The following is a 27996-nucleotide window of genomic DNA, read 5'->3' on the forward strand; positions in this document are numbered from 1 at the left end:
CCCGTTGCGTCCGGGTGTTCGCGGGTGCGTCTGGAAGCTACACGCGCTACACACTACGCATCCTTTCCGTAACGAAAGGACTTCCTGAACGTTTTCACAGCACTACAGGATTGGAGACGGGGCGGGTAGTGGGTGATAAAATTGCAGGAACGATCTGTGCCTGCCAGCGGTGAGGAAGAGAACGGAAGGAACGGAAGGATGATGAGATGGCGCGACAGAAAAGTAACAGCACCGCCTCACACGACGGTTTGCTGCGTAGAGGTCATGTAGAGGAGAAAAATGGGTGGCGCTGTGGAGTAGAGTGATTCGTTCGGCGCAGGATCCGGCCCTTCCGGGACGTGGGGCTCGTACCGGGGCGGGACGGGACGGGGAAGCGAAGTCTTGGTGTACGGTGGTGCATGCATTTTTGAGGCCAGCAACCGTTTGGCGCCAGTTGGCTCTGGTTCGCGCTGCCACGGTGTTTGATCAGATTGTTTGCTCCTCTCGCTTGCGGTGGAGTTGTTGTCGACGGGTGATGCGCAGCGGCCCAACAATGTAGTGTTTGGTCTGTGGTTGTTCTAGTGGTAAGATAAAAGAAAATGGATCGGTTTTGTTTAGCTGGCCGTTTTTTGCTGTAACTTAAAGGAGAATTTTTGAGAAAAATAGAATGCAATTCAAGCGCAATTCAAATTATTTAAACAATAACGGTTTTTTATTTAAATTTTGCTCGCACTAATTTCTGCCCTTTCGTTAATTCTCTTCTACTTTCAGATTAAACAACAACAAGTAATACAAAATAACTAGTGAATTTTTGTGTGTAAAAGTGGTGCAATACTTAAGGCTTTCTAATATAAAGGCAGTCGCAGTTCATTCGTTATTCTCTTTAGTGTCTGTGTGAGTGTGTGTGTTACTTATACTGTGCAAAAGATAAAATAAGGTGTATAAATCCTTCAAAGCTGTTATTTAAAAATAACCACAGCAGCGTCATTGTGCCGCATTGTTATACTAATCTTGCCAGTGTATCGTGCTTCTACTTGGAAGAAAAGCAAGCTCCCCGTTCCCTACACTCTACACTCGTTAAAACGTTGCAGTTACGCATAGGCGGCTAGTGAGCAAAGTTACAATTCCGATTTTACCCTTAACACACCCCCTTCCCTCCCTATACATTCCTTCCCAGTCGGTGTGATACAGTGGGCCGAAGAAGATGGCCCAATTTGTGACACACATTCAGCCGACGCTGATCGAAGCGTCCCAGGGGCATGTGCCGCACCATCACGGGCACCAGGTAGGGGTGCCGCACACGTCCCATCTGCCGCACAGTGGGCACAACATGCCGTCGCCCCCGACCCATCACGGCCACAGCCACGGCCATGTGCACGGCCATCACCATCATGGGCAGGGCGGGTCGCTCGTCCACAGCGCCAGCCGGGACATGTCGCATGTGAAGGGTTCGGCCGGCCACAAGGCACCGACGCATCTGCCCCTGTCGCCCAAAGCGGACGACCAGCATCATCATCAGCCGCACTATCAGCACGTGGAGGGATACTATCAGCACGCACCGATGCATTACTACCAGCAGCAGCAGCACCATCACGGGCATAGTCATGGACATCATCATTCCGGCGTAAGTACCGCACAGTACAGTTACATGGAATAGCCTGGCGTATGCAATTGTTGGTAATTGGGGGGAGGGGGAGGAGAGGGGGGACTTATTTAATTAACCTGGAACCGGTTGGTGGTAAGCCTAACTATACCTTGCGAGTACTTTCGTTTTGGGGGTGAAAAAATGAAAGGAAAACGCGCTATTTATGAACTAAGCGATGGGATGCTTGGCGAAATAATTGTTTATCGCACAACCTTTCCGCTTTATTCTGTTTATTCAAGCTGCATAAACAATGGAAAACAAAGCTGGTGCCGTTTATACCCTTTTTTTCAATTTTAATAAACGCTAAAACTCAATGCCCTACGTTGCATTAGTTTGAAAGCTTTGTTTACACGGTTCAGTAAATGTTCCCAAATTGCTTCCCAAAAGCGAGTCATGCTTGTGTAAATGAAAGATGAAAGAACATGAAACAAAATAGATCAATGGTCTAATTTGGCATGACTGGTCGCATAAACCTTCGTCTCGTCTAATGGTATAGCGTGTTGCCGCTCGTTTAATTCGTTTACAAGTTTTAAACAGACAAACATATATTCGGTAAACGGCTTTTGCTCTTCAAAACGCGAAGGTTTCCTTGCGCCATTTCCACGATCCTGGCACGCCATCACTTGTGCTCTTCTCGTGTCTCATTTTCCGCTTCGATTATGTTCTCTCTTTATGCTCTTTCTATATCTTTATTTTTCATTCTCATTTGCACGATGATGACTAGATTATTCGGTAATTCCTGTCAGCTTACGATTGATGCGTGTCCGTTGAATACTGTTTATCAACAAGGCGCTTTACCGAATCGTTACAATAGCAGCACGCGATTCGTACAAAAATACAACAAAAGCACCATCGCACCAGTTTAATGCTAAAGTGCTCCAGCATGCCATCATGTGCCGGTGTGTGCATTTCCCCATAGTACATGAAATCGTTCGTGCCGAATTTAGTTCGTTCGCTCGATTGTTGTACAGTGGTACACAATGTTATGCATGATTCAGCTCCATCCCCAACAGTGTAACACCGCTGCAAGTGTGCAAATTCTATTAAAAAGTTGAAAATTTATGGCCCACCATCGGTTTATCCTGCCAACTACCGCAAATGTTCCCCGCAGCAAAGGTAAGCCGATTTCGCTACAGTTTTACGCTCGTGAATGGGGTTAGGTAGGTTAGTTTGCGCGTGCAGCACACAGTCACAATTTAGCGGGAGAGGAAAGAACTCATGGAAGTTTGGTGGTCGGTTGCTGGCGCTAAATTATGACACCTGTTCGGGAAATGCCCGAATGCCGAAAGGAGGAGGATGGCATGGCGGAATACAACACGAATGGGGATTCTGGCTTCAGCTTTTGGTCATGTAACTAAAGTTTTCTCTTTAAGCAGACGCTTTCGACCCACTTTTGGGAAGCGTTTTGGGCGAACTTTATACCATGCGTTAGTGAAGCGCCAATTGAGAAGTTGCGTGTGTGTGTTGGCCAACTGCTGACCAACAGGCGGTCAAAAAAGGATTAACAAAGCATCGTACCGAAACATTCCATCTAAAAAAAATGTAAAAAGAGAACATAGTTGTTGTGCCAAGCTAAACTAGTTAACGTGTTACTTGGAGTACATATTTCTTGAGCAATGTGCCACCGGTCACGATTACTGGACGTGCTTTTGGTAATCCTTTGTCTGCACCATAAGGGAACAAGTTAAATAATCGTTTTTTTGGGGTAGTTTTGACTCCTTATGGATGAAAAAAAAGTTTCAGTCTACGTTGTACTGACTCCTCACAAGCGTGTCAGAATCAAATCTATAACCTCTGTGAGCGAACACTATCGTTCCGAATAGTCACAACCCAAATGAACAGTTTTAGAGCATACAAAATACAAGGGCACTAAATCGTAAATCATATTGGACGGATAAGCAATGAACTAACACTCGCAAAACCAAGCAAACAAAAAAAAATGTTACACCACCACATGCGCCTGGCAGGCGTAAATCAACGCCGGTAAGCCAACACGCTCAATCACGTGCCGATGCGAATGCTGTCGGAATTCATAACAAGATTATAAACGAACAAAATTGGCCAAACGGAAACATCAGCCCACCAGCCAGCCGTACGGCAAATCAGGGCAAAGTAGCATCTGAAAATGTACGGTAGGAAAAAAAAATAATCCCGATAGAACAGAGAGCCATAGAAGAAAGCTTTGGGTATTTTCTTAAAAAATATTTTTCTTTTTTTTCGACATACGGCTTTGATACAAAGCTTGTTCTTTCGTATGGGTTGGCACTGGGTAAAGTTGGCCACCGTAGTGCTGTAATTATGCTCAAATGTTACGTATTATTGTTATTAGTTTGCTCAACATATTTTGTTGACACGCTGCCAAACCGAATTATGTGCGAAAACTTTTCTGCAAACACAGGAAGCCAAGTTGTGCCAACTGTCGGGCTTGTGTCCCAATAGTGCGCCTACACCAAATCTTCGTATTTTATCCGATTGAAGGTAGCAAACCTCCTGCACAAAGCATCTCTTTTTCAGCTATTTCGCTTGCTGGCGTTTGAAAATGCTGGCGAAAAGTGAAATGGTACAATCAAGACACATGTGTGTTGCAGGAACGATTCTTTGTAGAAACGAAGATGAGACCTACCCGAAGCGTAGTGGGTCACGGTTGGAAGGAGCGGATTTTTTTCCTATCCATTTCAGAACGACAACTGGCGCCACCCAACATCTCGATCGCTGGAAACTGGCCCAAATCGCGTCATGGGTGATCGAGCTCCTGCCATCGCCATCCGACCGACGATATTCCGCTTGATGGACGAGTATCAAGTTTCAGTCCGCATTCAAGTGTGTGCATTCGGGTGCTACCGTAAGGAGTAGCTTCAACTGCACCATCCGTTACGAGCCCCGTGGCCTCCTTCCTTTAGGGCAATGGGAAGCAAACCTGACCTACCCTAAGCGGGCCTGCTTCCGCATTCCGCAGAACGGAAGTGCACTCCCACGGCAGAACGTGTGTGTGGCTGTGTGTGGGTGTGTGACACAATTTATATGCTTGGCCAGTGGAATACGGTTGTACCCCGGTGCACTGCAGTGGTCGTTTATCGTTTCCGGCCCCGTTTTTGATATGCCGGCGGAAGTAGATAAGTGAAGAAACGACCTCGCCCACCGTAAAGGTGCTGTGTCTGTTTTCCCAGGGAGACGGGACGGGAGGCTACGTGATGGATCCCGATAGATTGGGTTGGCCCAGCACTCTAAATGGCAAATGTTATGTAACGATTGATGCAAACCACAGCTTGGTGAGGATTTGTTCGTTGCACCGGCCTTGGCCTGGTGCTTGTAACCAGATTGGTGCGTCACCCGTAGGCACTGCACCGGTACTAAATATGCTTTGATAGGTCATTGGATCACACGGCCCATGGTAAACAGTGACAATGTGAGTGTGGCTGTGGTTTTAATGCAGTGGCTTTTAATTTAAACCATGCAGGAAAAGTGATGAGGGGGTGATTATAATAACTATGATGAGTATTGTACCGGCATCGTTTAGATCAGGCGACGGTAAAGTTCGCCACACGGGTCAAACATGGCCCGCAAGTGGAGCTCAAACGGCCGCCCGAAACTATTTTAATAACATTTTGTTTGATATTTTCACAATGTAATATTTACCATTTCACTGATTTCGTTCATATTGATGAATTTTTGGGATTACTTTGAAAAAAAAAAAACGAATGACTGACTTAATAAGAGTGTTTATAATCTAAGAGCTGATTGTACTAATATCAAAGATTGGACAATTTTACAGCTTTTTTTAAGGAATATAAAAACATTGATTAGGATAACATAACATTTATAACATTTATGGGTAACATTACATAACATTTTGAAGAACAACGCAAGAATGTTTTGTTATATTTTATTTATGGACCTATAATAAGCCTATGCATTATGCTTTATTAATTAATCTAAGTCAATGTATGTGTTTGGACAGGATTATGAATTAAAGCAATGATAGTTATTCCGTGGTAATAGTATGGCAAGACTTTGTTATTGAACAATTTGTAATAGAAAACGATTTTTGATGTTCTTTTTGAATTCAATGAAAATTATATTTACATCTGAATCTTTAATTTATTTTAAATATGCGCCTAAAAATTATGCAATAAAATATACCTGATGATTAGACTGAACTTATTTAAGTGTTATGAGCACTGTAAATAGAATGATATAAAATATTTTTGAATTCCTTAGCATCCTTTTTCTTCATGATTTTTTTACCTTATGCCGTTGTTGTTGTTATCCCCTGGTTTACATGAAAACAGTTAATTATGAGGTTTCCCCCAATGATAATATTGATTATAGCGTTAAGCAATATGGCCTTTTTAGACAGTTTCTGAATACAAAAATTGATTACCGTTCAATCCATAGTTGTGTTTTCGTGTGCTCCAACTAGATGAAAGGATTTGTCGTGTGTAAATGAACATAATCAACCCATGAGGCATAATTATAAATCGATCCGCTGTTTGCTTAAGTGTGAACCATACATGGGCAAACATTGTGCGAAGGTTTGCACACTACTGCTAATGAGTATGTTTAGTTGACATGCTGGTGAAAGACTGAACGCCTCCACAACGTGTTGAACAATTAGTCCCACCGTAGTGGTAGCAGTGCCGCTACCTACCAATAGATGGCGCCCGAACGTTAGTCGATTATTTCGTTCGCCTCAAATTCAAAACTCACGCTGCCGAACAAGAAAATTGGTTTTAACTGCAAAGCAAATACATTAGTTTTAGCTGCACATCAAAACCAGCCCAGTTACATCATTCTAGCGCTGTAGAAATAATATTTTTTCACCCAGCAAACAACTCTAGACGGCTGCACAAGCTAGAGCTCTAGCAGCCTTCGACGAGCTAGTTCCGCTTGCCGTGTTGCCGCGTGTATTCGGAGCGTACTTTTGATTGCACATGCCACCCATTCATGCACGTCACTCAGCGGCCCGTAAAGTTTGCACATCGTAATGAAGCTGCCATCCATTGTTTATGTACATTTATTTGTGTGTGTGTGTATGTTTATGTAGTGCGGAAAACTGAGGCAAAGGGAAAAGGATTGTTTTCTTGCCTTGCTCCAGCCAGCCGCGCGCCCAAGTACAACTATGTAACCGATCATGGATCGATAGCACTGTTTCGCACGGTACAGGCTGACGGTACAGATTGTTCCGGCCTGCCCGTACACTGCCAAGCAAAGCGTTATCGAGAAGGATACGGTTTCTTTCTTGATTGATACTCGGATGCCCTACAAACTGATGATTGAATCAGGGGATTGAGTTACCGCGTTGGAGGAGTTTGTTTTCATTTCTCGCAAGCAAACAACCGCGCACCGAGTCAGTGATGATGATCTGTGTTTAGTGGAGTTCCCGCACTCCGAGGGACAACCTCACGCGGGCCTGGTTGATGACGCGGTGACGGCCGATTTTTATCGTGCAATTTTTAGAGATGCACGAAAACGTCACACCCCTTCCCGGTCCTGCTGCTCATTCAGTCGGTTGTGAGCGGGTTTCTTTTCCTCCTTTGCTCGGTGCCAAAAATAGCGCAAAATTTAATTCGTGAATCGGGCGGTAGCACCATTGTGTGTGTGTATGTTCACGGGTAGAGAGGCGCACATCGCCCGGGTCAGTATGACGACCGTGTGACAGTGAGTAGTTTTCCCTCGTTTCGTCATCACGTTCTGTGTGTTCCGTTCGGGGCAATACTCGGTTTGTGCGCTGGGAAAACGGGAACGGAGTGTGAAAGATTATTATGAAAAGCCGTTGCTAAATCAACAATCCCTACGGGCTGCTTGTTGCAGCAAGCGAGCGAGTGTATCTGGTGGCAAAAGAATGTCTATTTGCGATGAGTGCTACGGCTAACATTGTTAGCGAAATATGCTGGAGGGCGAAAGCAAACAAAAGTGAATTTGATTGGATCGATGATCGGCTTTTATTGGATTGTGTTCCGTTGACAGTTCTGGCGACAGTGTGTTGCGATGGATTGAACTCCGTTCCGAAGGCTGATGGACCGGTTGAACATAAATCTAGCCAAACTGTTAATGCAACAGGCAATCTGATGTTACTAGAACGAAACACGTTGCGCCAGGTGGACAGTGTGTATGTAAAAATATAGCATCAAACAAACCCGTGTTCTGAATATAGCTCTGTGACGTTCGAGCTAGACACAGGCTCTTTAAATATTAATGTTGAAGCGGAGATGGTGGGATATTAATATTCTCAGCTTCTAAAAGCAACACAAAACCCTACGGACGAAACGTTTTAGTCAGAGCATAAAACAGCACAAGCTCTGGGCCCCGGTTCCGGTTGGGACGGTTAAACAGAGCCACCTTTCGGACAGAAGGTACGATCACCTCACTCGACCCATAGTGCCACGCACAGGACTCCCCCAAAACACTTACCCTTTTATGGTTTTGTGCCAGCGGATGGGTTTTCTCCCTTCGGTTCTTATCGGCGTCATCATCTTGCGAGTGTTGTGAGTGTGCAAAATATTTCTTCCCATCGTTCACGGGTCGAATCAGCTCACACCAAAGTGAAAGATCATCGCACGGCCAACGCACAGAGCGAAGGTGCAGGCGAGTGTGTAGACAAACACAACATGATGGGCTTTTACATAAAAGGGTCCATCCCGTCGTGGGTTAAACTGTTTATTGGTCTTTGACCTCGACATTGGCTCAGAGCGAAGGCGTATCATCTGCCTGGTTTGCACGTTGCTTTCACCACGACGGAAAAAACTCGTTCTTTTCTTTTTTGTTCTTTTTTTTGTGTACACATCATGCTGTCGTCTAGCCTTGCTGCTCGATTATTCGTCGGAACTAATTTGTAAGAAGCGTAGTAAAGTTCGCTTCCTTTTTTTCCAACGAGCTGTGTCTGCGGGGCGCGTTAGAAAGCGAAGTAAAAGTGATAAAAAAGCTAAACGAAAGGAAGAAAACAAAGCTACACTATCCACAACTCGGCCTCCGAATCCTTTCGGGCCGGTTACTAAGTGCATTTACGCGGTGCTGTGTAGGTGCGCTCGCTTTTAGTGGCCTGGCGTACGGTGGGATTGATATTTATGCGCGTTTAGGATGCTGTTGGGACAGTTGCAAAACGTAATTACAGCGAGCGTAGAGGTGTCACCGTAGGAGCTAGGGTGGTGGTTTTGTGTCCATCGTACCCAAACCTTCGCATCCTTGCCGTGGGTGATCATGGTGCCCAGAGTGATAACGATGCTGTGAAGGTGTCTGGCGTGTGTATAGGGGGATGCGGTTTTTATGAGCCCCCTTTTCACCAGTGTGTTTGATGATGATAGACATTTTGACCTGTTTTAAGTGAGAATAATTGCTCGGTGAGAGAAGAGACAGAGATGGTGAAATGAAGAGAGGAAAGGCCGTTTAGTTTGGAGCACCTTGTTTATGTATTGCTTAATTTGCCTAATGGTATAAGGATTCAGTTCCCCGATTATCGTTCAGCATTACTTAAAGCGATTTAAGATACACTTACGCTGAAACTCTTAAAGGGGATATTTGTACATCTTACGATAGGGAAATTAAATTCTTCCAACGGAGCCACAGTAAAAAGATATTTTTAAGGTATTTTTCTAATATCTTGCTCAAATTATTGTGTCCAACTATTGAGGAATGACAATAAAAATGACTAAGAGAGTTTAATTTGATAGAAAATAATATAATTCCGTTGCGAAATTGTTGAAATACTCTTTCGCTTAATCAGTATATTTGTATTTTTGTTTATTTTGAAATATAAATTTTAATAAAAATGAATTAACCTTTAAGATAAAAATATACGTTAAATGTTTAGTTTACCATCCCAAATACAAAATAACACTAGACGTGCACGCTATTTCCTAACCGTTAGAAAACGTGATCTTTCCGTAAACGATATTTGGCCGAGGATCACGCATTCGCAGACACAACAAAGCCAGCAGCGTTTGCAAAACACACTCAGCCATGTTTCAAACGCCATGACGTCGATATTCGTGGTCGTCTGCCTACGCCAGCGATCGCCAAACTACGGCTCTCGAGCCGTATGCGACTTTTTGCTTGGTTTATCTATTTGGCATTTATGCTCTTGATGTATCTGGCTCTTCACGTGAAACTCTACAAACATTTTTGTAGAATTTAGCTCTTTCGCTCGCAAAGATTGCCGACCGCTGGTCTAGGCATTAGTGTAAAAGAGTAATAATAAATAGAGCAACGGATCGGTATCTACCGTAAAGCAATTACGAGCACCATCTTAACTTGAGGCGCGCACAGTTATTTATGGTTTTCCATCAGCCTTACCAATACGTTGGACCAATTTTCAATATTTCATTAGCTTCAAAGACCTGTTGCTCATCATTTTGAGAATATGGTCTCCCTCTCTGTCGCGCGCTCTCTTCTATTTTCCTTCGACTTGTACCGTTTTCACTGCAGTCCTAGCTATTTTTAGCTGTCTCTTACCGCCCCAGACCACTCTGGTCATCTGCTCAGGCCGTGCAATAGGCCGTGTTGATGGTCTAGGGTTCATTTCCGTACGGCGTTCCGAGGAAAAAGTGTTGTATATTTGTGTACGCAAAGCAAGTTGGCAAAATGTACATCAACGGCACGCCGCGGTATGATGAAAATCTTCGTCGCTTTACCGTCTACCTATCCCACCGATGAGAGAGAAAAATAGAGGGAGAGAGAGAGATAGATAAAGAGAACGAGAGAGAGAGAGAAAATGAAAGAACGTAATCTTCGTCCGGTGATTTGGTTTTATTAGACTCGTGTAGCCATACACATACATCCACGTACACACACATGGTTTTCATGAACTACTCTTTACGTTGGCGTTTCTGCACAACAAACACACGCATCATAGAACCGTGACACGGTCACGTCTTGGCATGCTGACGTTTTCCAACGATCGCGTATGGGAGGGCCGCACGATCGCACGTTCATCCGCCAGAGTGACACGCGGCCGAGACGTTTCATTCGCGTGTGGACAGCTGTAAGCAGTAGTGATTATTCGCGCCGTAACTGATTGAGTGTGAGCCCTTTCGTCTGTAGTGTGTGCATTAAACCGTACGTTACATATCTTGGCTGGAACAGAAGGGAAAAGCATGTGTCCTAGGGAGTGAAATTTGCCCTTTAATCTTTAACCGTGTGATTGTTGCACCAAAGTACTTTAAGTCCCTCTTTAAGTGAGCTGTGTTTGAAGTGTGCGTCCTTTTCTTGAAAGTGTTCTCAAACGGTGCCAGTGAAAGCTGTTGGTGTTAAAACTAAGTGGCCTACCAAGGATCAACCATCATGCTGACACTCAAGAAGCGCTTTCCATCACTACAAAGCCTTGGCGTAAGTTTCAGCGTTATTTTTATGAGTTATATCTGCTTTATAATGTACCCGCTACCACATCGAACCGATTTTGAACTCGGCCTCACATTTCACCCAAGCACACATTTATTTGGGGGTTATTTATATGGGGTTGTACGCGAGCGGCATAGCCTTGAGACAGGGAAGCAGGATACGAGATACGAGGTCGCGACGGGACGGGATTGGGATCATGTTTGGGGCCAGTTTTGCGTTTGTATTCACCCTGAAGTGCTATTTATGTTGCGCTTGACTTGGGTGGGAGTTCCTGCTGGGTGGCAAGCGCACAGCTCGAGTGTGCTTGCGCTCGAAAGCGTTGAAGGGTAGGCCCTTCAACTACGAACTAGATTGAACGGAGGAAAGTAGGAACGGAAGGATAAACCGAGTTGAATGTTTAGAGAGAGAGTGTGTGTGTGTGTATGTGTGTCAAAAAGGTCAGCAGGGGGATTTTTGTTATTGCTATATCTAACCCATACCCAACAGGAATGCTTATCAGTGCAATCAAGATGGAAACAGGAATGCCGAATTTAGTGTGATTGTTTCTTACAAGTGGCAAAAGGCTAATAAATACTGTGTTGTTTATTGAGTGAATGTTGACCAGCGCTTAGAAAAGGAAATTCAACGATTGGGAGGTAGTTTTGTGTGATACTGAAAAGTCATGTAATCGAAGACGTTTTATCAAGATGTTGTAGAAACCATTTATAAATGTGGAATAAGGATAGCACGCTGCAATCTTACTAATAACCTACTTCGAACTCGAATATTTGATATCTTCAACATTGCTTCAGCACATGCTTAAAGAAGAAACCCAAACACAAAATAATATAAAACACTAAATTCATCTTGTCACCTCATCGTAAGATTTTGGGGCTAAATGAAATGGCCCGTACGATGCCTTTAGTTCGCAAAATTATTTGGCACTACATTATCGCTAACCTTACGCACACACTGCTGCTGCTGGTGCTACTAGGATCTGGGCTGGGCGTAAATAATGATGCCAAACGCCGCTGGCCAATGTGTCTCCGGGGACCGTTCCTGACGAATATGCCTTGCGGGAGCGAAGGCCGCTTTCTCAGCTATTTTGTGCGGCGATGCTGATGATGTTTTGTGGCGCAAGGATACAGGATAGAGCCTTGTGGCAGTCGTATTTCATTGTATAAGAAGGCGTGCTAGAGGTCAAGGTTTTCATACTCATTTCAGCAGATCTGTTTGTATGTGTTTGTTTGGGACTTTTGTGTGTGTGATATTTAAGCGTGGGTGGGAACAAACCACAACTCTAAAATGAAGACAGTTTTGGCAAACGTTTTGGCATTGTTATGTTTTCTATTGTGAAAGGATAGGAATCTGTTACGATCGATAGCCGTTTCTTCAGAATAGAGTATTATAAAGTAGGACATTTCGTATCATATGAAGTGATTATGATTAGCCCTTCTTTGCCCATCCAAGCGAACCGGACGAGCTAGAGTAGTCGGGACGTGGGTAGGGCAAACAAGCGGAAGCTGTAGTTTTGAATGTTTTTTTTTTTTAAATACAAAGTTGCTTCAACAAATGAACTTCAAAACTGGTAGTTCCAGTGGCGTGTTTCTCTAATACTTCCTCTTTCCTAAAGAAAATAAGCATGAAGTTTCACAATTTAAAGGCATCAGTAATCAATGCACGATGTGAACAACAAGACGGATGACAAATCGATTACCGAGTCTCGGCACACAAAACACAAAATTTAAACCAATATCTCGGTCATTTTGATATGTGAGAACGGTGATAGCATTGTGTAAGTACGAGCTTGGCACACCATTTTCTTAGATTCAGGTAAAAGGTAAAGTTAACTGTATTTTCGGTTATTTGTAAAGATGCCATTGTCGGCAATTGTACAATTTTAACTGAGATATCAGTAAAGCGGACTTAGTAATTTTGGTAATAGTTTTAACCTAGCTTGGGAAATAGTGTTTAGTCTGTACATACTAAATTCCTTTATGGCATAACAACAAGCCGATCTGTAATGGTTTCCAGAACGTTATTAGTAGCGGATAAGTCAAACAGTTGTTCTGAGCTGACGCCCTTGTGTTTATTATGCGTCATATAACAACATACCCTTGATTTGCGATCAAATGATGTTTGCTGGAAAATGTTCACATTAAAAATGTAAGCCATATTTTCGAACTAAACTTGTAATGAACGTTATTGCTCTTGGAATTAGCCCGTTTTTTGTAACGCTTGATCACACACCGATTTCATCATTCCACCGATACTAAATTAAAATCAATACAATCAACACAAACACCACCTCAATTAGCGTGTGCATCGAGTTAAGTACCTTCGTTAGTCGAAGTTGCTGCAGTGTGTAGAGCAGAGAATGAGCGTGCAAAACAAATGAAGCACAGCACACACGCTGCACACGCGGATCGGGGTCCTGCGTTTTATTGTCCCGATTCGTGGACGAATGACGAATCAGACCAGCCACCAAGTCCTTGCCCGAGCACCAACCACGGCTCCGGCAGTGCCGATGATGATGATGATGATGTCACCCCGGCATCGGCACTGCAGCACCACCACCCTTCTTGCAGTATGAATCGCACACTTTTGGTCATTACTTGCGCAGCACACACACCCTCCCACTCCCCTTCTGTCTCACCCATTTTACTGTCGCTGCGGTACGTTTCGCTTGTGGCTGCGTTTTTCGGATTTGCTGCGTGTGTGTGTGTGTTGCAAGAAAGGAACCGAGGGGGAGAAATAAAACAAAACAAAACACGAACCCCTAAATCACCGGCCCCGTGTTGACGACGGCCGATTAAGATGGGGTGCAAAAACAAAAACCAAACACGCTCACCCGTGACCGACCGGGATGGGGATGTGAACACGCGTGTGAATGTGTGTGCGTGCGTGTGAAATGCATAGAAAAAGTGCACCCCTACACTGTGCACGGTTCGTCCCGCACCGTGAGCACGTGCGTCGGCCAGGATGCGCACTTGTGTCCGATTGCGAGAAGTCACTAGTGCGCGTGTAGTTGTGGGTTCGACAGTCCCGGGGGCGCAAAGTGTGTGTGTGTGCCTGTGTTTGTGATGCGTGTCAGCAATCTGTTTACGTTCTGTCAGGTGCAGAAAACGCCGGCCGCACAACAGCAGCTCGTGGGCGCGGGAAAGGTGTCCTTCAAACTGCGGGTGAAAAGGGGTGTGTGTGTGTGTGCAAGTGTCATTTCCGAAGTTCGAACGCTCCTCGAAAATAGGGGTGTGTGTGATGGTCTCCAGCGTCGCGTTCGAACATGGAGCCACCGGTCGGGCGCGCAGGCGCCTGGCCCCGGTACCTGTTCGTGTCCTTCGGGGTGGAGAAATGCTCACTATATCCTGTGCTGCTCGGAAGGATTTTCATTCAGTCGAACAGTAACCGTCGGATAAGCGTGACCAAATTGTGTGAACTTAAGAAAACCCCTTTTTCTGAAACAGGAGATACTTCTCCCCCTGCCCCTCAGTGTGTGTAGGCACTATAGGAAGTGTAGAGCGAAGAAGAGAGAGAGAGAGAGACAGAATAATAGATAGAGCGTGATAGCTAGCGATAGCTCTGTTGCGCTCGCCCTTACTGCCGCAGCAGCACAACACTGCAAAGTAGCCAGCAGAAAGAGAAGGAAGAAGCATTAAAGGATAAGGATTTGTTCTGACACTAAAACGGAAAGGTTTCTCTGCACATCCGGTGCAAAGAAAAGGAATTTGTTTCCGTTTCCTCTTCCTCCGAAAACCCGTGCGGAATTTCTTTTCTTGCCGAACATTTTTCCTTTTTTTTGCCAAGGCAAGTCCTTTTTTCCATTGCAGATATCCTTCCTTGTCCTTTCTCCTTCCGCTTTACCAGTTTGGGCCGAGCAAGCAAGAGGGGTGGTCCCGGGTGGTAGAGAGGGAAGAGTAGAGTAGTGAAAATTTGCGGCCATTTTGATGGTGGCTGCTTCGGCAGACTGGCAGGAATTTTGTCTCTCATCTCCGTGGTTGGGATTTTCATAGAATTTACTTGATATTCTAACAAAATTCTGTACTTTTTCTCCCATCCCGGGTGTTTGGTGCGGCTACAGTAGCTGTAGTTTAAGATAGCCATAGTGAAAAAAGAGAGAAAAAAAAATCAGTTGAAAAATCAAAGCTAGCGAAGCAGCGCTCGCGTTTCTAGTGCAAGTCGTTTATTACCCAATTACACACAGCAACCACAGCTTGCTCCACATTCCGGGCGTGCTGGACAGATTATGCAATCGGTCGAACCGCTGGTTTGCTTAGTGGTAGCAAGTTCAACAGTGGCACCCAGTACGGACTTACCGTAAGGGCCCGTTTGCGTACCTAGCAAGGGTATTCGCGTGACTGTGTGTGTGTGTGTGCGTGTACGTGATTTTGTGCTCAAGCAGTGGCCAGTCCCGTACCCAACTGCCCCAGTGTCCCCAATCGGCACAGTAGGATTAATTTAAAGGAAACGGCCACCTTCGACCCGGGTGGACTTGCTGGTTCGTGTACAGAGAGGAGGGTGTGTATGCGGGAAAGGACACTGCACAGAGCACCGTGCAGCGACAAAGGTTTGCAAACCGCGGCTCTAGTTTAATTGCACGAACCGAGGGACCTGTTTTGCAATGGTCACCGAAAATGGGACACAGGTAAGTGGTCGCTTTCGGGCGAGGGAAGTTATTTTCCTCAATTCTAGTATTTTTAGTCATTCCGTCCAGCAGCACAAAATATCCGTTTGATCGAATGTATGGGGAGGAAAAAAATTGCAAGCAAAATAAGAAAACAGCAAACAGAAGAAAGCGAAAATTTTCTCCCAGGAATTAAGCCATCGATGCCGCAGAGCGATCGATATTCTGTCATGGTCGTCGTTGTCGGCACGCGTTTCTGTGGTGGTAGTAGTGATGTATGTTTGTGTGTATGTTTATACGTACTGCTAGCGGGATGGTGAGCGTACACACCTGCTAGAACGAGAAAGAGCGAAAGCTAAAGGGAGTAAAGCAATGGAGAGATAGAGATGAGCGAGTCGAAGAAAATTGAAAGAGACGACGAACCTGGGCCAGACAAAGATGCAGCATGCTCCTCCTGTGCAGAGCAGAAAGGATATCGGGGAAAAACCACATCTCGCACGGTGAAACAAGGAACGCACGAGTCAGGGGTGGGCTGATGGTAGATTGCCCTTAGGGTGCCACCCTTTGGTAAATGTATGCGCGACGGCGGCATGACATGCTGTCCGGCACAACACCGTACACGGCTCTCTCCGTTCCGCCGTGCTGGACTTGCACAAACGTGGAACCACAGCCGCAGCGCATACCGGAAATAAATGGAGCAGCAGCAGCGTTGCAAAAGCTAGCCAACAGTGCTCTGCTGGGCGGTGGAGTTTTGCTGTGTGCACAACTACCACCCTAGCAGGTTTGTGCCGTACACACAAAACAGTCTGTCCAGGACGACCGGAACTGGCACGCACACAGTGTCACACGTGACGGGGCTCAGGATACACACACCCATACATGCTTTCGTGGGATGGTTGTTGGGAGGAGAGGAGGGGGGGGGGCGAAGTTCCGTGTTGTGCCATTTAAAGCCAAACTCCAAAATGGCAGACTCTCGCGCGCATTGCACACGGAATGTCAAAACTTCAAGGACTTTTTCTTTGCTCCACAGTTCGTTCGGCCAAGCAGAAGCCTTCGTTAGGGTATTTTGAGTAATTTAGTCAAAACCCTCTTCCGAAGCGCAACCTTTATTTGTAGGCCTGTGTTTGCCGCATTCGCACGCTACCGTACGTATCGATTATACGAATTCAAAGTGAGAGAAAAAAAAATCATACACCCTTTGCACGATGACCCTAACCGTCTCAAATCTGTGAGATTTTTTGCTCCCCCAACGAATGAAAATGCGGCCAAAAATGGACTCCATGGACTCCAAAACTCGAAGCCTTTGCTACTGCAACCTTTCGGCAGGACATGTCGCTACAGCCCATCCATCACATGGGTCCGTATGTGGGCGTGTGAGTGTGTGAGCGGGTGTTGAAATTGCCCTCTAACGATATGGTAATTTGACATTCGCGCAATCGTTCGTCGTCGTCTAACCTTTGGTAACCGAGACACCACCGAACCCCGCTGGCAAGGCTTTTTTGATTGAAGGCTTTGCGTATTGTTTGGGTTGCGAGCCCTCGCACTGTTTGGGTGCGGTCGCTTTCATGGCCGGGCCGGGTCGACGGTGTTGCTACACCCCCCGGTGTAAAGATGGGTGCCGAGCATGTATTACCTAATGGACCGTAATTCCTCGGCTTTGTTGCAATCAATAACCCTGTAATTGATGGCAGTTATAGTTGGTGTGACATTTGGAGGATACAAGTTTTGGGCACGAGTGGTTTTAGTTTTGCTGTTGCCGAGGTTTATCGAGATAAAACAAAATGATGAAAATCGATATTTGTCCTTTCCTTAAACTGCTTCAAGAACATTTGGAGCTCGCGGGTATGGTTAATGGTTTCAGGATTGTTCGGGAACTGTCATAATGCTCGTACCGTTTCTGCCAAGAGAAACGTTGTACCTTAATTCAAATTTTTCACAAACTATAATAGTTTAGAATAATATAACAACTGTATTAAGGCATAGTAGTTCAGCAAATGAATCTACGAGATTTCAATACAACGTTCCTCACGATAATAATTTCAACTACAATAAACATCATAAGAATCCGCTTCAAGCATCCGTGACGCACTAAAAGCACCATTTATGGTACAGCTAGTTTTTGTCCGGAGGCGAATTGTCGTGCAAACTATTCCAAAAGAGATACTTTTTTTGTGCAGAAACTTTGTTGCGAGATTGCCCGAAGCAGATCAATATAACAAATGCATTCTTCCGTTGGAGTTTGTCCAGAAAATGCATTTGTATGTATTAATCAGCAGATACTGTCGTTTCAAACAAACAGCACGAAAGGACGAATAAAAACGCCAGTTGAATCTGAATGCTCAATACAAACACACACACACAAAAAAACATTGTCAAACAACTGCCATTCCATTTGTTCATTAGCCTTTTGGAGAATATTGTTGGCCAAGTGCCAAACGACTATAGCTTCGACTAACTTCAATTCGAAAGCCCTGTTTGCCTAACAAAAAAGTGCACACGTAATTTGGCTCATTTGTCAGTGTGCTGCGTTTGTGCTGCTGGCCACACCAACAACTTGCTCGCCAATGAATAATGTTTCAAAAGCTGCAAGAGATGCGAGAAAAAGACTAGGTGAAAAACGTGAGCCGTGGATAGCAAATGTCCTCCAAATCCTTGCCAAGTAGTGTTCCCGTACGGTCATGCTTCATTTATTATTTTTTTTCTCGGGAGGATCAATAGTGTGTGCCCCTTAGCTACTTTGCCACTTTTGTGTGTCGCAATAAAGATTTGATCCTGCTGACACAGCTGCTGGGCTGTGCGGGGTGCCATACAGTATGATTCCATTTTCCGTGTACGAATGACCTTTGGCAGCTTGGTTGCTTGGTCGGTGTTAGTTATCATACGAAATGGAGTTGCGTGGTGGTGCTGGTTGCCTCATAGTTGGATCTCGGTCGGAAATCCGGTCCACTTGGGTCGACTCTGTCACGTCAGACACGTTAGCCTTAAGGTGAGCTGCAGGTTTTCCTGCCCGAGACAGCCTGGCGGCGGGCTAGCACGGTCGATGATAGCGGCTTCCGTGCAAACGTAACATGTGTGCTGGCATGATGTAATGGTAATGTGTGGATCCTCGTTCCGCCAATCCAGCCATTGCACCGGGGAGTTTCTCTCCTAACGACCACAACACTGGATGACGCAGGTCCTTCCATGGCGTCCGATTGAACGAAGCGCAATCTTAGGACGCGTTAGAGCGCAATATAGCAATGTTTGCCCCGGGCAGATTTAGTTATGGTTTCTCTCTTTTTATAGTATTTTTTCTGAGCCTGCCGAAATCTTTGAGCGAATAGAGCGAAGGCAATTTGGTAGGCGCGCTGTTCCGGTGGTACGTAGATACACACGAAGCAGCACGAAAAAAAAAGTTAAGGTATATACTGCATTATGACATCGGGGCAACGGATCGATTCCGTGTGCCTTTTTGGTAGCGAGAAAAGGCCCAGCTCCGCCAGTGTGCGGGCACGAGAGTGTGTGCGGGCACCAGTAAGCCACCAGCCACCGCAGTCGACGGCACATCTCGGACGTGCCACGGTTCCATTCGCTGGCTGGAAGCCGTTGGAGATTGATGAATACGTCGAGCATCTTAAGCAAGTTTGTGTTCGTGTGTGAGTTAGTGTGTGTGTGTGAGTACTAGAGGACATTTGCAGGACCTGGCTGGTTGCAGGTTCCATCAGTTCGCTGAAAGCGTTGCGTGAAGTAAGGTGAAATGATTGCGAATCCAGCGCATTGAGTGTGTGGAGCCGTTCGCAAATAATTCTTGAAGGAATTGAAATTGTTTTACAGTAATTTCAGCTTATTTCGTAATTATGACGGTAAATGTTTTAGCTCAAAAAAGTTTCTAAGCATGGTGCAATGGGATAAAGGACGAACATGTTCACTACAGTTGTAGCTGGTGGGATTTCACAACTGTGATTAACATGAACATGGAGCAAATATTCAGTTTTCAGATGCACTAAGCACTACTGAACTGTGATTTTAACTGTGTGTGTTTTTTTTTACATTCTTATTCATTACAGTCTGATGGAAACACATCGTTCTTGCGCGCTGCAAGAGCAGGCAACCTGGAGAAAGTGTTGGAACACTTAAAAAATAATATTGACATTAATACTTGCAATGCGGTAAGTACAACCTCATATGTACAGGGCTAGAATTTCTTCAACTGTTGTGAAATAGGACCGCAGTGCTTCGGTTCTGTCCGCTCCCTGCATCACCCTTCGACTATCTCGTACGTGCTTAAAGAAACTAGTATCCTCAAAGCGCAAAGTAGCTGCAGTGAATAACAAATAGAAGGAAGACAAGGACTTGAGTTGTATTTATTGTGCAAAAATGGTGTAAAACGATGTGCCGCCCTTTCCCGCAAGATGTCGCCACCGAGTTTAGTTTTTCGGCAATGAATTTCGACACCCGTCAGCTGGCGCTTGGTGCGCATGTCCCTGGCCGGGGAACCCCGTTCGCTCGTGCTCCGAGGGGAAAGTGACAGTTGAGATTCGCGTTTTTTCGAACAACATCGTAGTGCGCAAGGGCAGCGTTTTGCCGTTTCGGGTTGGTCCTGCGTATGGTTGCTGCGGACCGTTTGCCAAATCGCCGGGCGGACGGACGGTGGCCGATAAATGCTAGACGCGCGAAGCCGACTAGCAGCGTCGTCGGAAGGTGTGGTAGTAGTGTGCGCGTGTGTTAGGTTATGGTTCAATGTTGAGTTCTCGTGTGAAAGTGAAAGTCATCGGGCAACAAGGCGGGCGCTGTGTGTAGTGAGCGGACTGTGATTGCGGTGGAAGGTGCCGGCGACGGGTTTCGTTTTATTTAGAATCAACAACTTGCCTACTTATGCGCAGGGATTGTTTTAGAGATTTTTGTTTGCCGTCGTCTACTACACGCGAACAGTGTGAACAATTGTGAGTGTGTCCGTGTGCGGGTGCTTTTATATGCGATATGTTCGAGGGGTGTTTGGAAATAGAAAGTGATTTGACGTTGCTTTGACGTGCTGTGTTTAACTTCATTTCATCGTGTGGTGTTTTTCTTATATTGTTTTGTCTTTTCATACATTCAATGCACACACACACACACACAAACCTACAATAGAATGGCTTGAACGCGCTGCATCTTGCGTCGAAGGATGGGCACGTTGCCGTGGTGACGGAACTGTTGGCCCGCGGGGCCACGGTCGATGCCGCCACGAAGAAGGGCAACACCGCGCTGCACATCGCTTCGCTCGCCGGCCAGGAGGACGTGGTGAAGCTGCTGATCAAGCACAACGCTTCGGTGAACGTGCAGTCGCAGAATGGCTTCACGCCGCTGTACATGGCAGCGCAGGAAAACCACGACTCGGTCGTCCGGCTGCTCCTGTCGAACGGTGCCAACCAGAGCCTGGCAACCGAGGACGGCTTCACGCCGCTGGCCGTCGCCATGCAGCAGGGGCACGATAAGGTGGTGGCCGTGCTGCTGGAAAGCGACACCAGGGGTAAGGTGCGCCTGCCCGCGCTGCACATTGCCGCGAAGAAGGACGACGTGAAGGCGGCAACATTGCTACTAGAGGTATGTGGCGCCCTTCCTTTAATTTGCTGGTTTGTGTGGAGGGTTTTTTTATGGCATGAAACTCATAACACATATCTTTCCTTATCTCTCTCTCTCTCTTTCACTCTCTCCAGAATGATCATAATCCTGACGTAACGTCCAAGTCAGGCTTTACGCCACTGCACATCGCGTCGCACTACGGCAACGAGGCGATGGCCAATCTGCTCATCCAGAAGGGGGCGGATGTGAACTACGCCGCCAAGCATAACATTAGCCCGCTGCACGTCGCCGCCAAGTGGGGCAAAACCAACATGGTCGCGCTGCTGCTCGAGAAGGGCGCCAGCATCGAGAGCAAGACGCGCGACGGCCTGACGCCGCTGCACTGTGCCGCCCGGTCCGGGCACGAGCAGGTGGTCGACATGCTGCTCGAGCGGGGCGCCCCGATCAGCTCGAAGACGAAGAACGGCCTGGCGCCGCTGCACATGGCCGCCCAGGGGGAGCACGTGGACGCGGCCCGCATCCTGCTGTACCACCGGGCGCCCGTCGACGAGGTGACGGTCGACTATCTGACCGCCCTGCACGTCGCCGCCCACTGCGGGCACGTGCGCGTGGCCAAGCTGCTGCTCGACCGGAACGCGGACGCGAACGCGCGCGCCCTGAACGGGTTCACGCCGCTCCACATTGCCTGCAAGAAGAACCGCATCAAGGTGGTGGAGCTGCTGCTGAAGCACGGCGCCAGCATTAGCGCCACGACCGAGAGCGGGCTGACGCCGCTGCACGTCGCCTCGTTCATGGGCTGCATGAACATCGTCATCTATCTGCTGCAGCACGACGCCAGCCCGGACGTGCCGACGGTGCGCGGCGAAACGCCGTTGCATCTTGCGGCCAGAGCCAATCAGGTGGGTTGCGGCGTCCTTATTGTTGCGCTGGCAATGCGATCACTAACCGGCGGCGAATGTTTGCATTCTTTTCTTCCTCTTCGTTCCGTGCATTGTTTTTACAGACCGACATTATTCGCATTTTGCTGCGCAACGGTGCGCAGGTGGATGCGCGCGCCCGCGAACAGCAAACGCCGCTGCACATTGCGTCGCGCCTCGGCAACGTCGACATCGTGATGCTGCTGCTCCAGCACGGTGCCCAGGTCGATGCGGTCACCAAGGATATGTACACGGCACTGCACATCGCGGCAAAGGAGGGCCAGGATGAGGTAAAAAATCTCGTTGCTAAAAAGCTTATGGATCACATTGACACGGTGTATCTGATGCAGCTGTTCTGGATACGGCATCAGGAGTATTTCATTTAGGAAGGGGGTTTTTCTGTAGGAAGGAAATGGGGCTAAACTAATCGAGACAGAGACAGCAAGGCGAGGGACAGAGGGTGGGGAAGAGCCATGCCATGAAGATGGTGCTAGGGGGAATGTCATACAGGGAAGTGCTGTGGGTTCGTGTATTACAGAACTGGAAGCTAGAAGCTTTAAACGACATATCACATTAAGGTGCCAGCAATGGTGTGTACAGGTAGTAGAGCAATAGTGTTGGTGAGTCTTGCAACGGTGCTTGACCACTTTACATATCGACCAAACCGAATCGCACAACGACCGCGCTAAGCGAGGTACTAAACGACGAACGGCACAGAGCCGGTGTAGTGGCTTCATTGTTTGTTTTATGTTTAAGATTATTATTATTATTATTATTATTTCATTATGATTATTTTAACAGTTTTGGAATAAAGCTAAGATGGTAGGGTTGATTTTTTTCCACCGACGGGGGCGCTAGTAGCCTCCCCGTGCGTGGAAACAACCGACCCATCAAGCGCCATCGTACTTCCATTATTATTTCTTTATTTCCTTTATGTCGAGAGTTTTGACGCTTTAGTCGATCGTAAAGAAAGAGGCTTCGTTTGATGCCAAAGATGAAATGATAGTCAGTGCAGACGCAGGTTTGTTGTTTGTGTGCAGGCAGGTATAGCGAGTGTAGTGTTATGTTTGAAGTTTGGTTTTACTTCTTCCTTTCCTGTTATTTGTTTTCCGTTTGAGTTACTGAGTTATCGGTATGAGTTTGTTGGTTAACTGTTTGCGTAACAACGTTTTGTTTGTTTTCAAAATAACCGCTTGACTTTCGAATGCTGTGCCGATGTGTTTTGCCATTGTTTTTTAAAACGATTTTTACATCGGTTCCACTACTACTACTGGCTACTTCCGTACCAACCGTGCCCACGGTTCAATGCTGAACGCGAATCAGTTCGGTGGGCGATGGTGTATTTTTTTGTTCAGTTAGTTAGTGTTAGTTTACTAACCCTTAATCACTTAAAATGTTCTCTCCCCCTCCAACCACCCCCCGCCCCTTCTGTCAACAGGTTGCTGCCGTTTTGCTGAACAACGGGGCCCAGATCGATGCGACCACCAAGAAGGGCTTCACGCCGCTGCACCTGACCGCCAAGTACGGCCACATGAAGGTGGCCGAGCTGCTGCTGGAGAAGAGCGCACCGGTGGATGCGCAGGGCAAGAACGGCGTCACGCCGCTGCACGTCGCCAGCCACTACGACCACCAGAACGTGGCCATGCTGCTGCTGGAGAAGGGGGCGAGCCCGCACGCCACCGCCAAGAACGGGCACACGCCGCTGCACATTGCGGCGCGCAAGAACCAGATCGACATCGCCAACACGCTGCTGAAGTACGAGGCGCAGGCGAATGCGGAGAGCAAGGCCGGCTTCACGCCGCTGCACCTGAGCGCCCAGGAGGGCCACACCGAGATGTCCGGGCTGCTGCTGGAGAGCAAGGCCAACCCGGACCACCAGGCGCGCAACGGGCTGACGCCGATGCATCTGTGCGCGCAGGAGGACCGGGTCAGCGTGGCCCAGGTGCTGGTCAAGCACGGTGCGAACCTGCAGGCCGCCACCAAGGCGGGCTACACGCCGCTGCACGTCGCGTCCCACTTCGGGCAGGCGAACATGGTGCGCTACCTGATCGAGCAGCAGGTCGATGTCAACGCTTCCACCGGCATCGGCTACACGCCACTGCATCAAGCTTCGCAGCAAGGACACTGCCACATTGTTAACATTTTGCTGGAGAGCAACGCTGACCCTAACGCTATTACAAATGTAAGTCGGGGCACGGGGGAGACCCAGGGCTGCTTGAGTAATGCGGGTAATGGTGTTTTTGTTTTGTTTTGTTTCTTCTCCTGCCCCAACTACCGTCACAGAATGGACAAACATCGCTGAAGATTGCACAAAAGCTGGGCTACATTAGTGTGCTCGATTCGCTGAAATCGGTGACGGACGCGAAGGCCACGCCCGATCAGCCGCCATCGGAGGAGAAGTATCGCGTCGTCGCGCCGGAAGCGATGCACGAAACATTTATGTCCGATTCCGAAGAGGAAGGAGGTTCGTCGCTAGACCGCTGAGCTAGCATAAAGTCTCATCAGCGTGCAACAAACCCTCACCATTCGCTTCTGTTCGCCCCGTTCTTTTTTGCAGGTGAAGATACAGTGCTGTCTGATCAACCGTACCGCTACCTGACGGTCGATGAGATGAAGTCCCTCGGGGACGACTCGCTGCCGATCGATGTGACGCGCGACGAGCGAATGGACTCTAACAAGATGGTTCAGAGTACCGATTCGCACCAGTTCCCGCCCACCGCGCTGGAGGATTCGATCAGCCCGCAGCACGCGTCGATGGTACAGTCCGGCATCTCGGCGACCGATTTCACCGACAACATCAACATTGAGCGCCATTCGCACGTAGGGTAAGCGCGAGGGGAGAGACTAGTCCGTTGCACACTACTAACAGCTACTAACCTCTAACCCGTGTTGCATTTACTTTCCTGCTTGCTTTAATCTAACACTCGCACGACGGGGTGGTTGAATGGACGCAATCAATGGGGCATTACAGCAAGCTTCACTGGAAGAAGTAAGTTTCGTTGCAGCTCGAAGGTCTTTCGACTTTTCGTCGACTATTTCGTTCATCGTTCAATTTTCGGTTCCGTTCCGTACTCAGCAATGTTTGTTCGATTGGCTAATAATGAGCTCGGTTTGCTTTCTGTTTCGCCAGCTTCCTGGTTTCCTTCCTGGTCGATGCGCGCGGCGGTGCCATGCGGGGCTGCCGCCACAGTGGCGTGCGCATCATCGTACCGGCCCGGTCGGCCGCACAGCCCACGCGCATCACGTGCCGCTACGTGAAGCCGCAGCGCACCATGCATCCGCCGCCGCTGATGGAGGGCGAGGCGCTGGCGAGCCGCGTGCTCGAGCTCGGCCCGGTCGGGGCGAAGTTCTTGGGCCCGGTCATCATGGAGGTGCCCCACTTCGCCTCGCTGCGCGGCAAGGAGCGCGAAATCGTTATCCTGCGCTCCGACAATGGGGAGACTTGGCGCGAGCACAACATCGACATGTCGGACGAGATCATCCACGATGTGCTGAACGAATGCTTCGAACCCGAAGGTAAGAGACGGTGATAGAGGGAAGGTGGAGAGGGGTGGGAAGGGGGGCGAGTATCAATGCTAGAGAGGAGGGGGTAGGGCAGGCAGCTGGTACATTACATCCTCGACAAGCGCTCTAATGTACGTGTGCGGTGTGGTTTTGCCCTTGTGCTTACAGAGCTGGCCCAGCTGGACGAGCTCGGCGGTGGACGCATCTGTCGCTTCGTGACGTACGACTTCCCGCAGTACTTCGCGGTGATTTCGCGCATCCGCCAGGAGGTGCACGCGATCGGACCGGAGGGCGGCATGGTGTCGAGCACGGTGGTGCCGCAGGTGCAGGCCGTCTTCCCGCAGGGCGCGCTAACGAAGAAGATCAAAGTTGGGCTACAGGTAAATCTGTTCAAACCCCGCAAAGGGGTGGCGCCGGAAAAGTTGCGAAAGATAAGCGTCAACCACGTGCCGAAGAAGAAACGTTTCTCATTGATCTGGTAAGGTGCGATCGGTTGCACCCGGCCACGCACGATCCGCGAGCTCGCTTGCTGCTCCGTGCTTTCATGTGACGAAAATGGCGACAAATGTTTTACAACATATGATACATGATACTCTAAGCGCCCAGGTGCAAAACGCGGTAGCCCAGGGGGATGCTCACGGTTGCTTCCATTCCTTTTTCTTTCTTTCTTTTTTGTCTACGCTGTTTTTTCACCTCACTTCGAAACAGTTTGCTCAAACGCGACTTTCTCTTCTGTTCACCAATGCTAGTCAACGCGCGTCACCTGTTTATGAAATCAAACATTAATTGCATGTAACCTTTGTTTATATGTTGAAAACTCGAACTCTTTATTGTGTAGTAGTTGCTTCTTATCAACATTATCGTTTGGTGTAGTTTTTAATAATTAATTAAGCATTGCAAAACGCATCCATTGGCGAAACCAAATGTCGGACCGGAACATTATGTTATGGTGCTACCGCCATTGGGGTTTTGGGCTGAGGGCTCAGTTTGCCATTTAGGTATTGAATAATTTACAATCCGTATTCGCTGTTACGTGGCGCTGAACATTAACTATGAACATTGCTGTGCACCAACTACTATGATAGTTACCGGACGGTCATTCCTAACAATGTTCAATGGCGCTGGAAGCGATCGAAAAGCAACACAGTATGAAAACCAAAGTATTTCTCTCACTATTTCAAATAACGTTACAACTAACGATTCAATCGAAAAACTAGCTCAGTTTCTCTACATAAATGTATTACAAACGAATTAACTTGCTTCATAACTTGCAGCATTTGACAACACTGGTTCTCATTTAGTCGCGCTATTAATGAAAGTTAGTGCTAAAACATATTCACATGTTCGAATTGTAATGCAACGAAAAACAAAAAAAAGCTCTGCAAAAAGCAAAATGGTACAATTAGATTCGATGCACAGATACTTGCAACACACTATTTGTTATCCCGACAATATATAAGCAAACATGCAGACTTACCATACCTATCGATAAAAAACTTATTTCCATTGAAGTAATCAAAGAAATGCATTCTAAAAGTGTCGTGCACACATAGCGCAACTACGGTTAGATTTGTATGAATCACGCCTTCTACCATAAAAAAAGAAAAGTTTTGCTTAAATTTGTTGCCAAATTTAAATTAAAACTTTTGCTCGATCTACCTAATTATACACGAAAGTGAACAATCAGCCGAGGAGATAGCATCCAAAGGAGACATTAACCATGTTTATTCGGTTCCATTTACAGAACGAAGGCATAAGAATTTATCGAAAACGAGAAGAATGTTTCATTTTAATATTAGAAGATAACCATTTTACCTGGTCTAACATTAATTCACTACGGTGGGTAAGCAAGCTACTGTACACACATTGAAGTATTCGAAGTGCTGCCAAAGGTGATTGTTAAATTGAGATTCGTGCACCGTGCATCTTACGCTGGACGCAAACTAAACGAAAGATCTCTCAAGTGAACGCTTCTAATGAAGATGGCCGTAAAAGGTAGTACAGTTTGATTATTTTTTTTTACAATTTATTACTTAACTTATGACTAAATGATGCAAACACTAAAAGGGAGAGCGAGAGAGTGAAAGAGAAATGGAAAAGTTGCTTCGGACGAATGGCAAAAGATTAGTAAGCATGGGAGGTAAACGAAACGTAATTCGTGTGGAAATGAAACGTAACGCTAACGCATTTAAACTTTTATGATAACTCTTGCAATACGATCCAATACGATGTACTGTCGAACTGTTTGTTGAAAACACTAAACAACAAGGAAAACCCTAAACCGCAGATTAGCGATGTCTGGCAATGAAAGGTAGTGCGACTGCGATGTAGCGCCCCATACATAACCCATAACCGAAAACAGTAGTATTTGACACAACACACACACACGATTTGAGTGCCCAATAAATTTAGTTCATGTGATGAAAACGAAATACCAAACGGCCCGTTTGGTGCATTGCAAATTAAATTGTTTCATT

The 27996-nt window shown here is 47.0% G+C and overlaps 1 protein-coding gene across 2 annotated transcripts; it reads left to right on the top strand.

Annotated features, from left to right (window-relative positions):
* The first annotated feature begins 442 nt into the window (after positions 1-442).
* Positions 443-27986, top strand: LOC1269287 (ankyrin-3). 2 transcript variants are annotated; one of them, XM_061647116.1, is made up of 12 exons: positions 443-563; positions 751-1603; positions 19604-19705; positions 20667-21119; positions 21233-21997; positions 22102-22305; positions 23454-24197; positions 24299-24479; positions 24573-24840; positions 24987-25004; positions 25146-25531; positions 25688-27986. In XM_061647116.1, exons 2-12 carry the CDS (start codon positions 1184-1186, stop codon positions 25999-26001), a joined length of 3855 nt encoding a protein of 1284 aa, XP_061503100.1. In that variant the 5' UTR covers positions 443-563; positions 751-1183; the 3' UTR covers positions 26002-27986. The 2 variants fall into 2 exon arrangements, with proteins under 2 accessions (XP_061503100.1, XP_061503101.1); XM_061647117.1 differs by lacking the exons at positions 443-563; positions 751-1603 and adding exons at positions 14308-14427; positions 15015-15578.
* Positions 27987-27996: the final 10 nt, after the last annotated feature.

The sequence above is a fragment of the Anopheles gambiae genome, chromosome 2, assembly GCF_943734735.2.
Source record: "Anopheles gambiae chromosome 2, idAnoGambNW_F1_1, whole genome shotgun sequence".
NCBI lineage: Eukaryota > Metazoa > Arthropoda > Insecta > Diptera > Culicidae > Anopheles > Anopheles gambiae.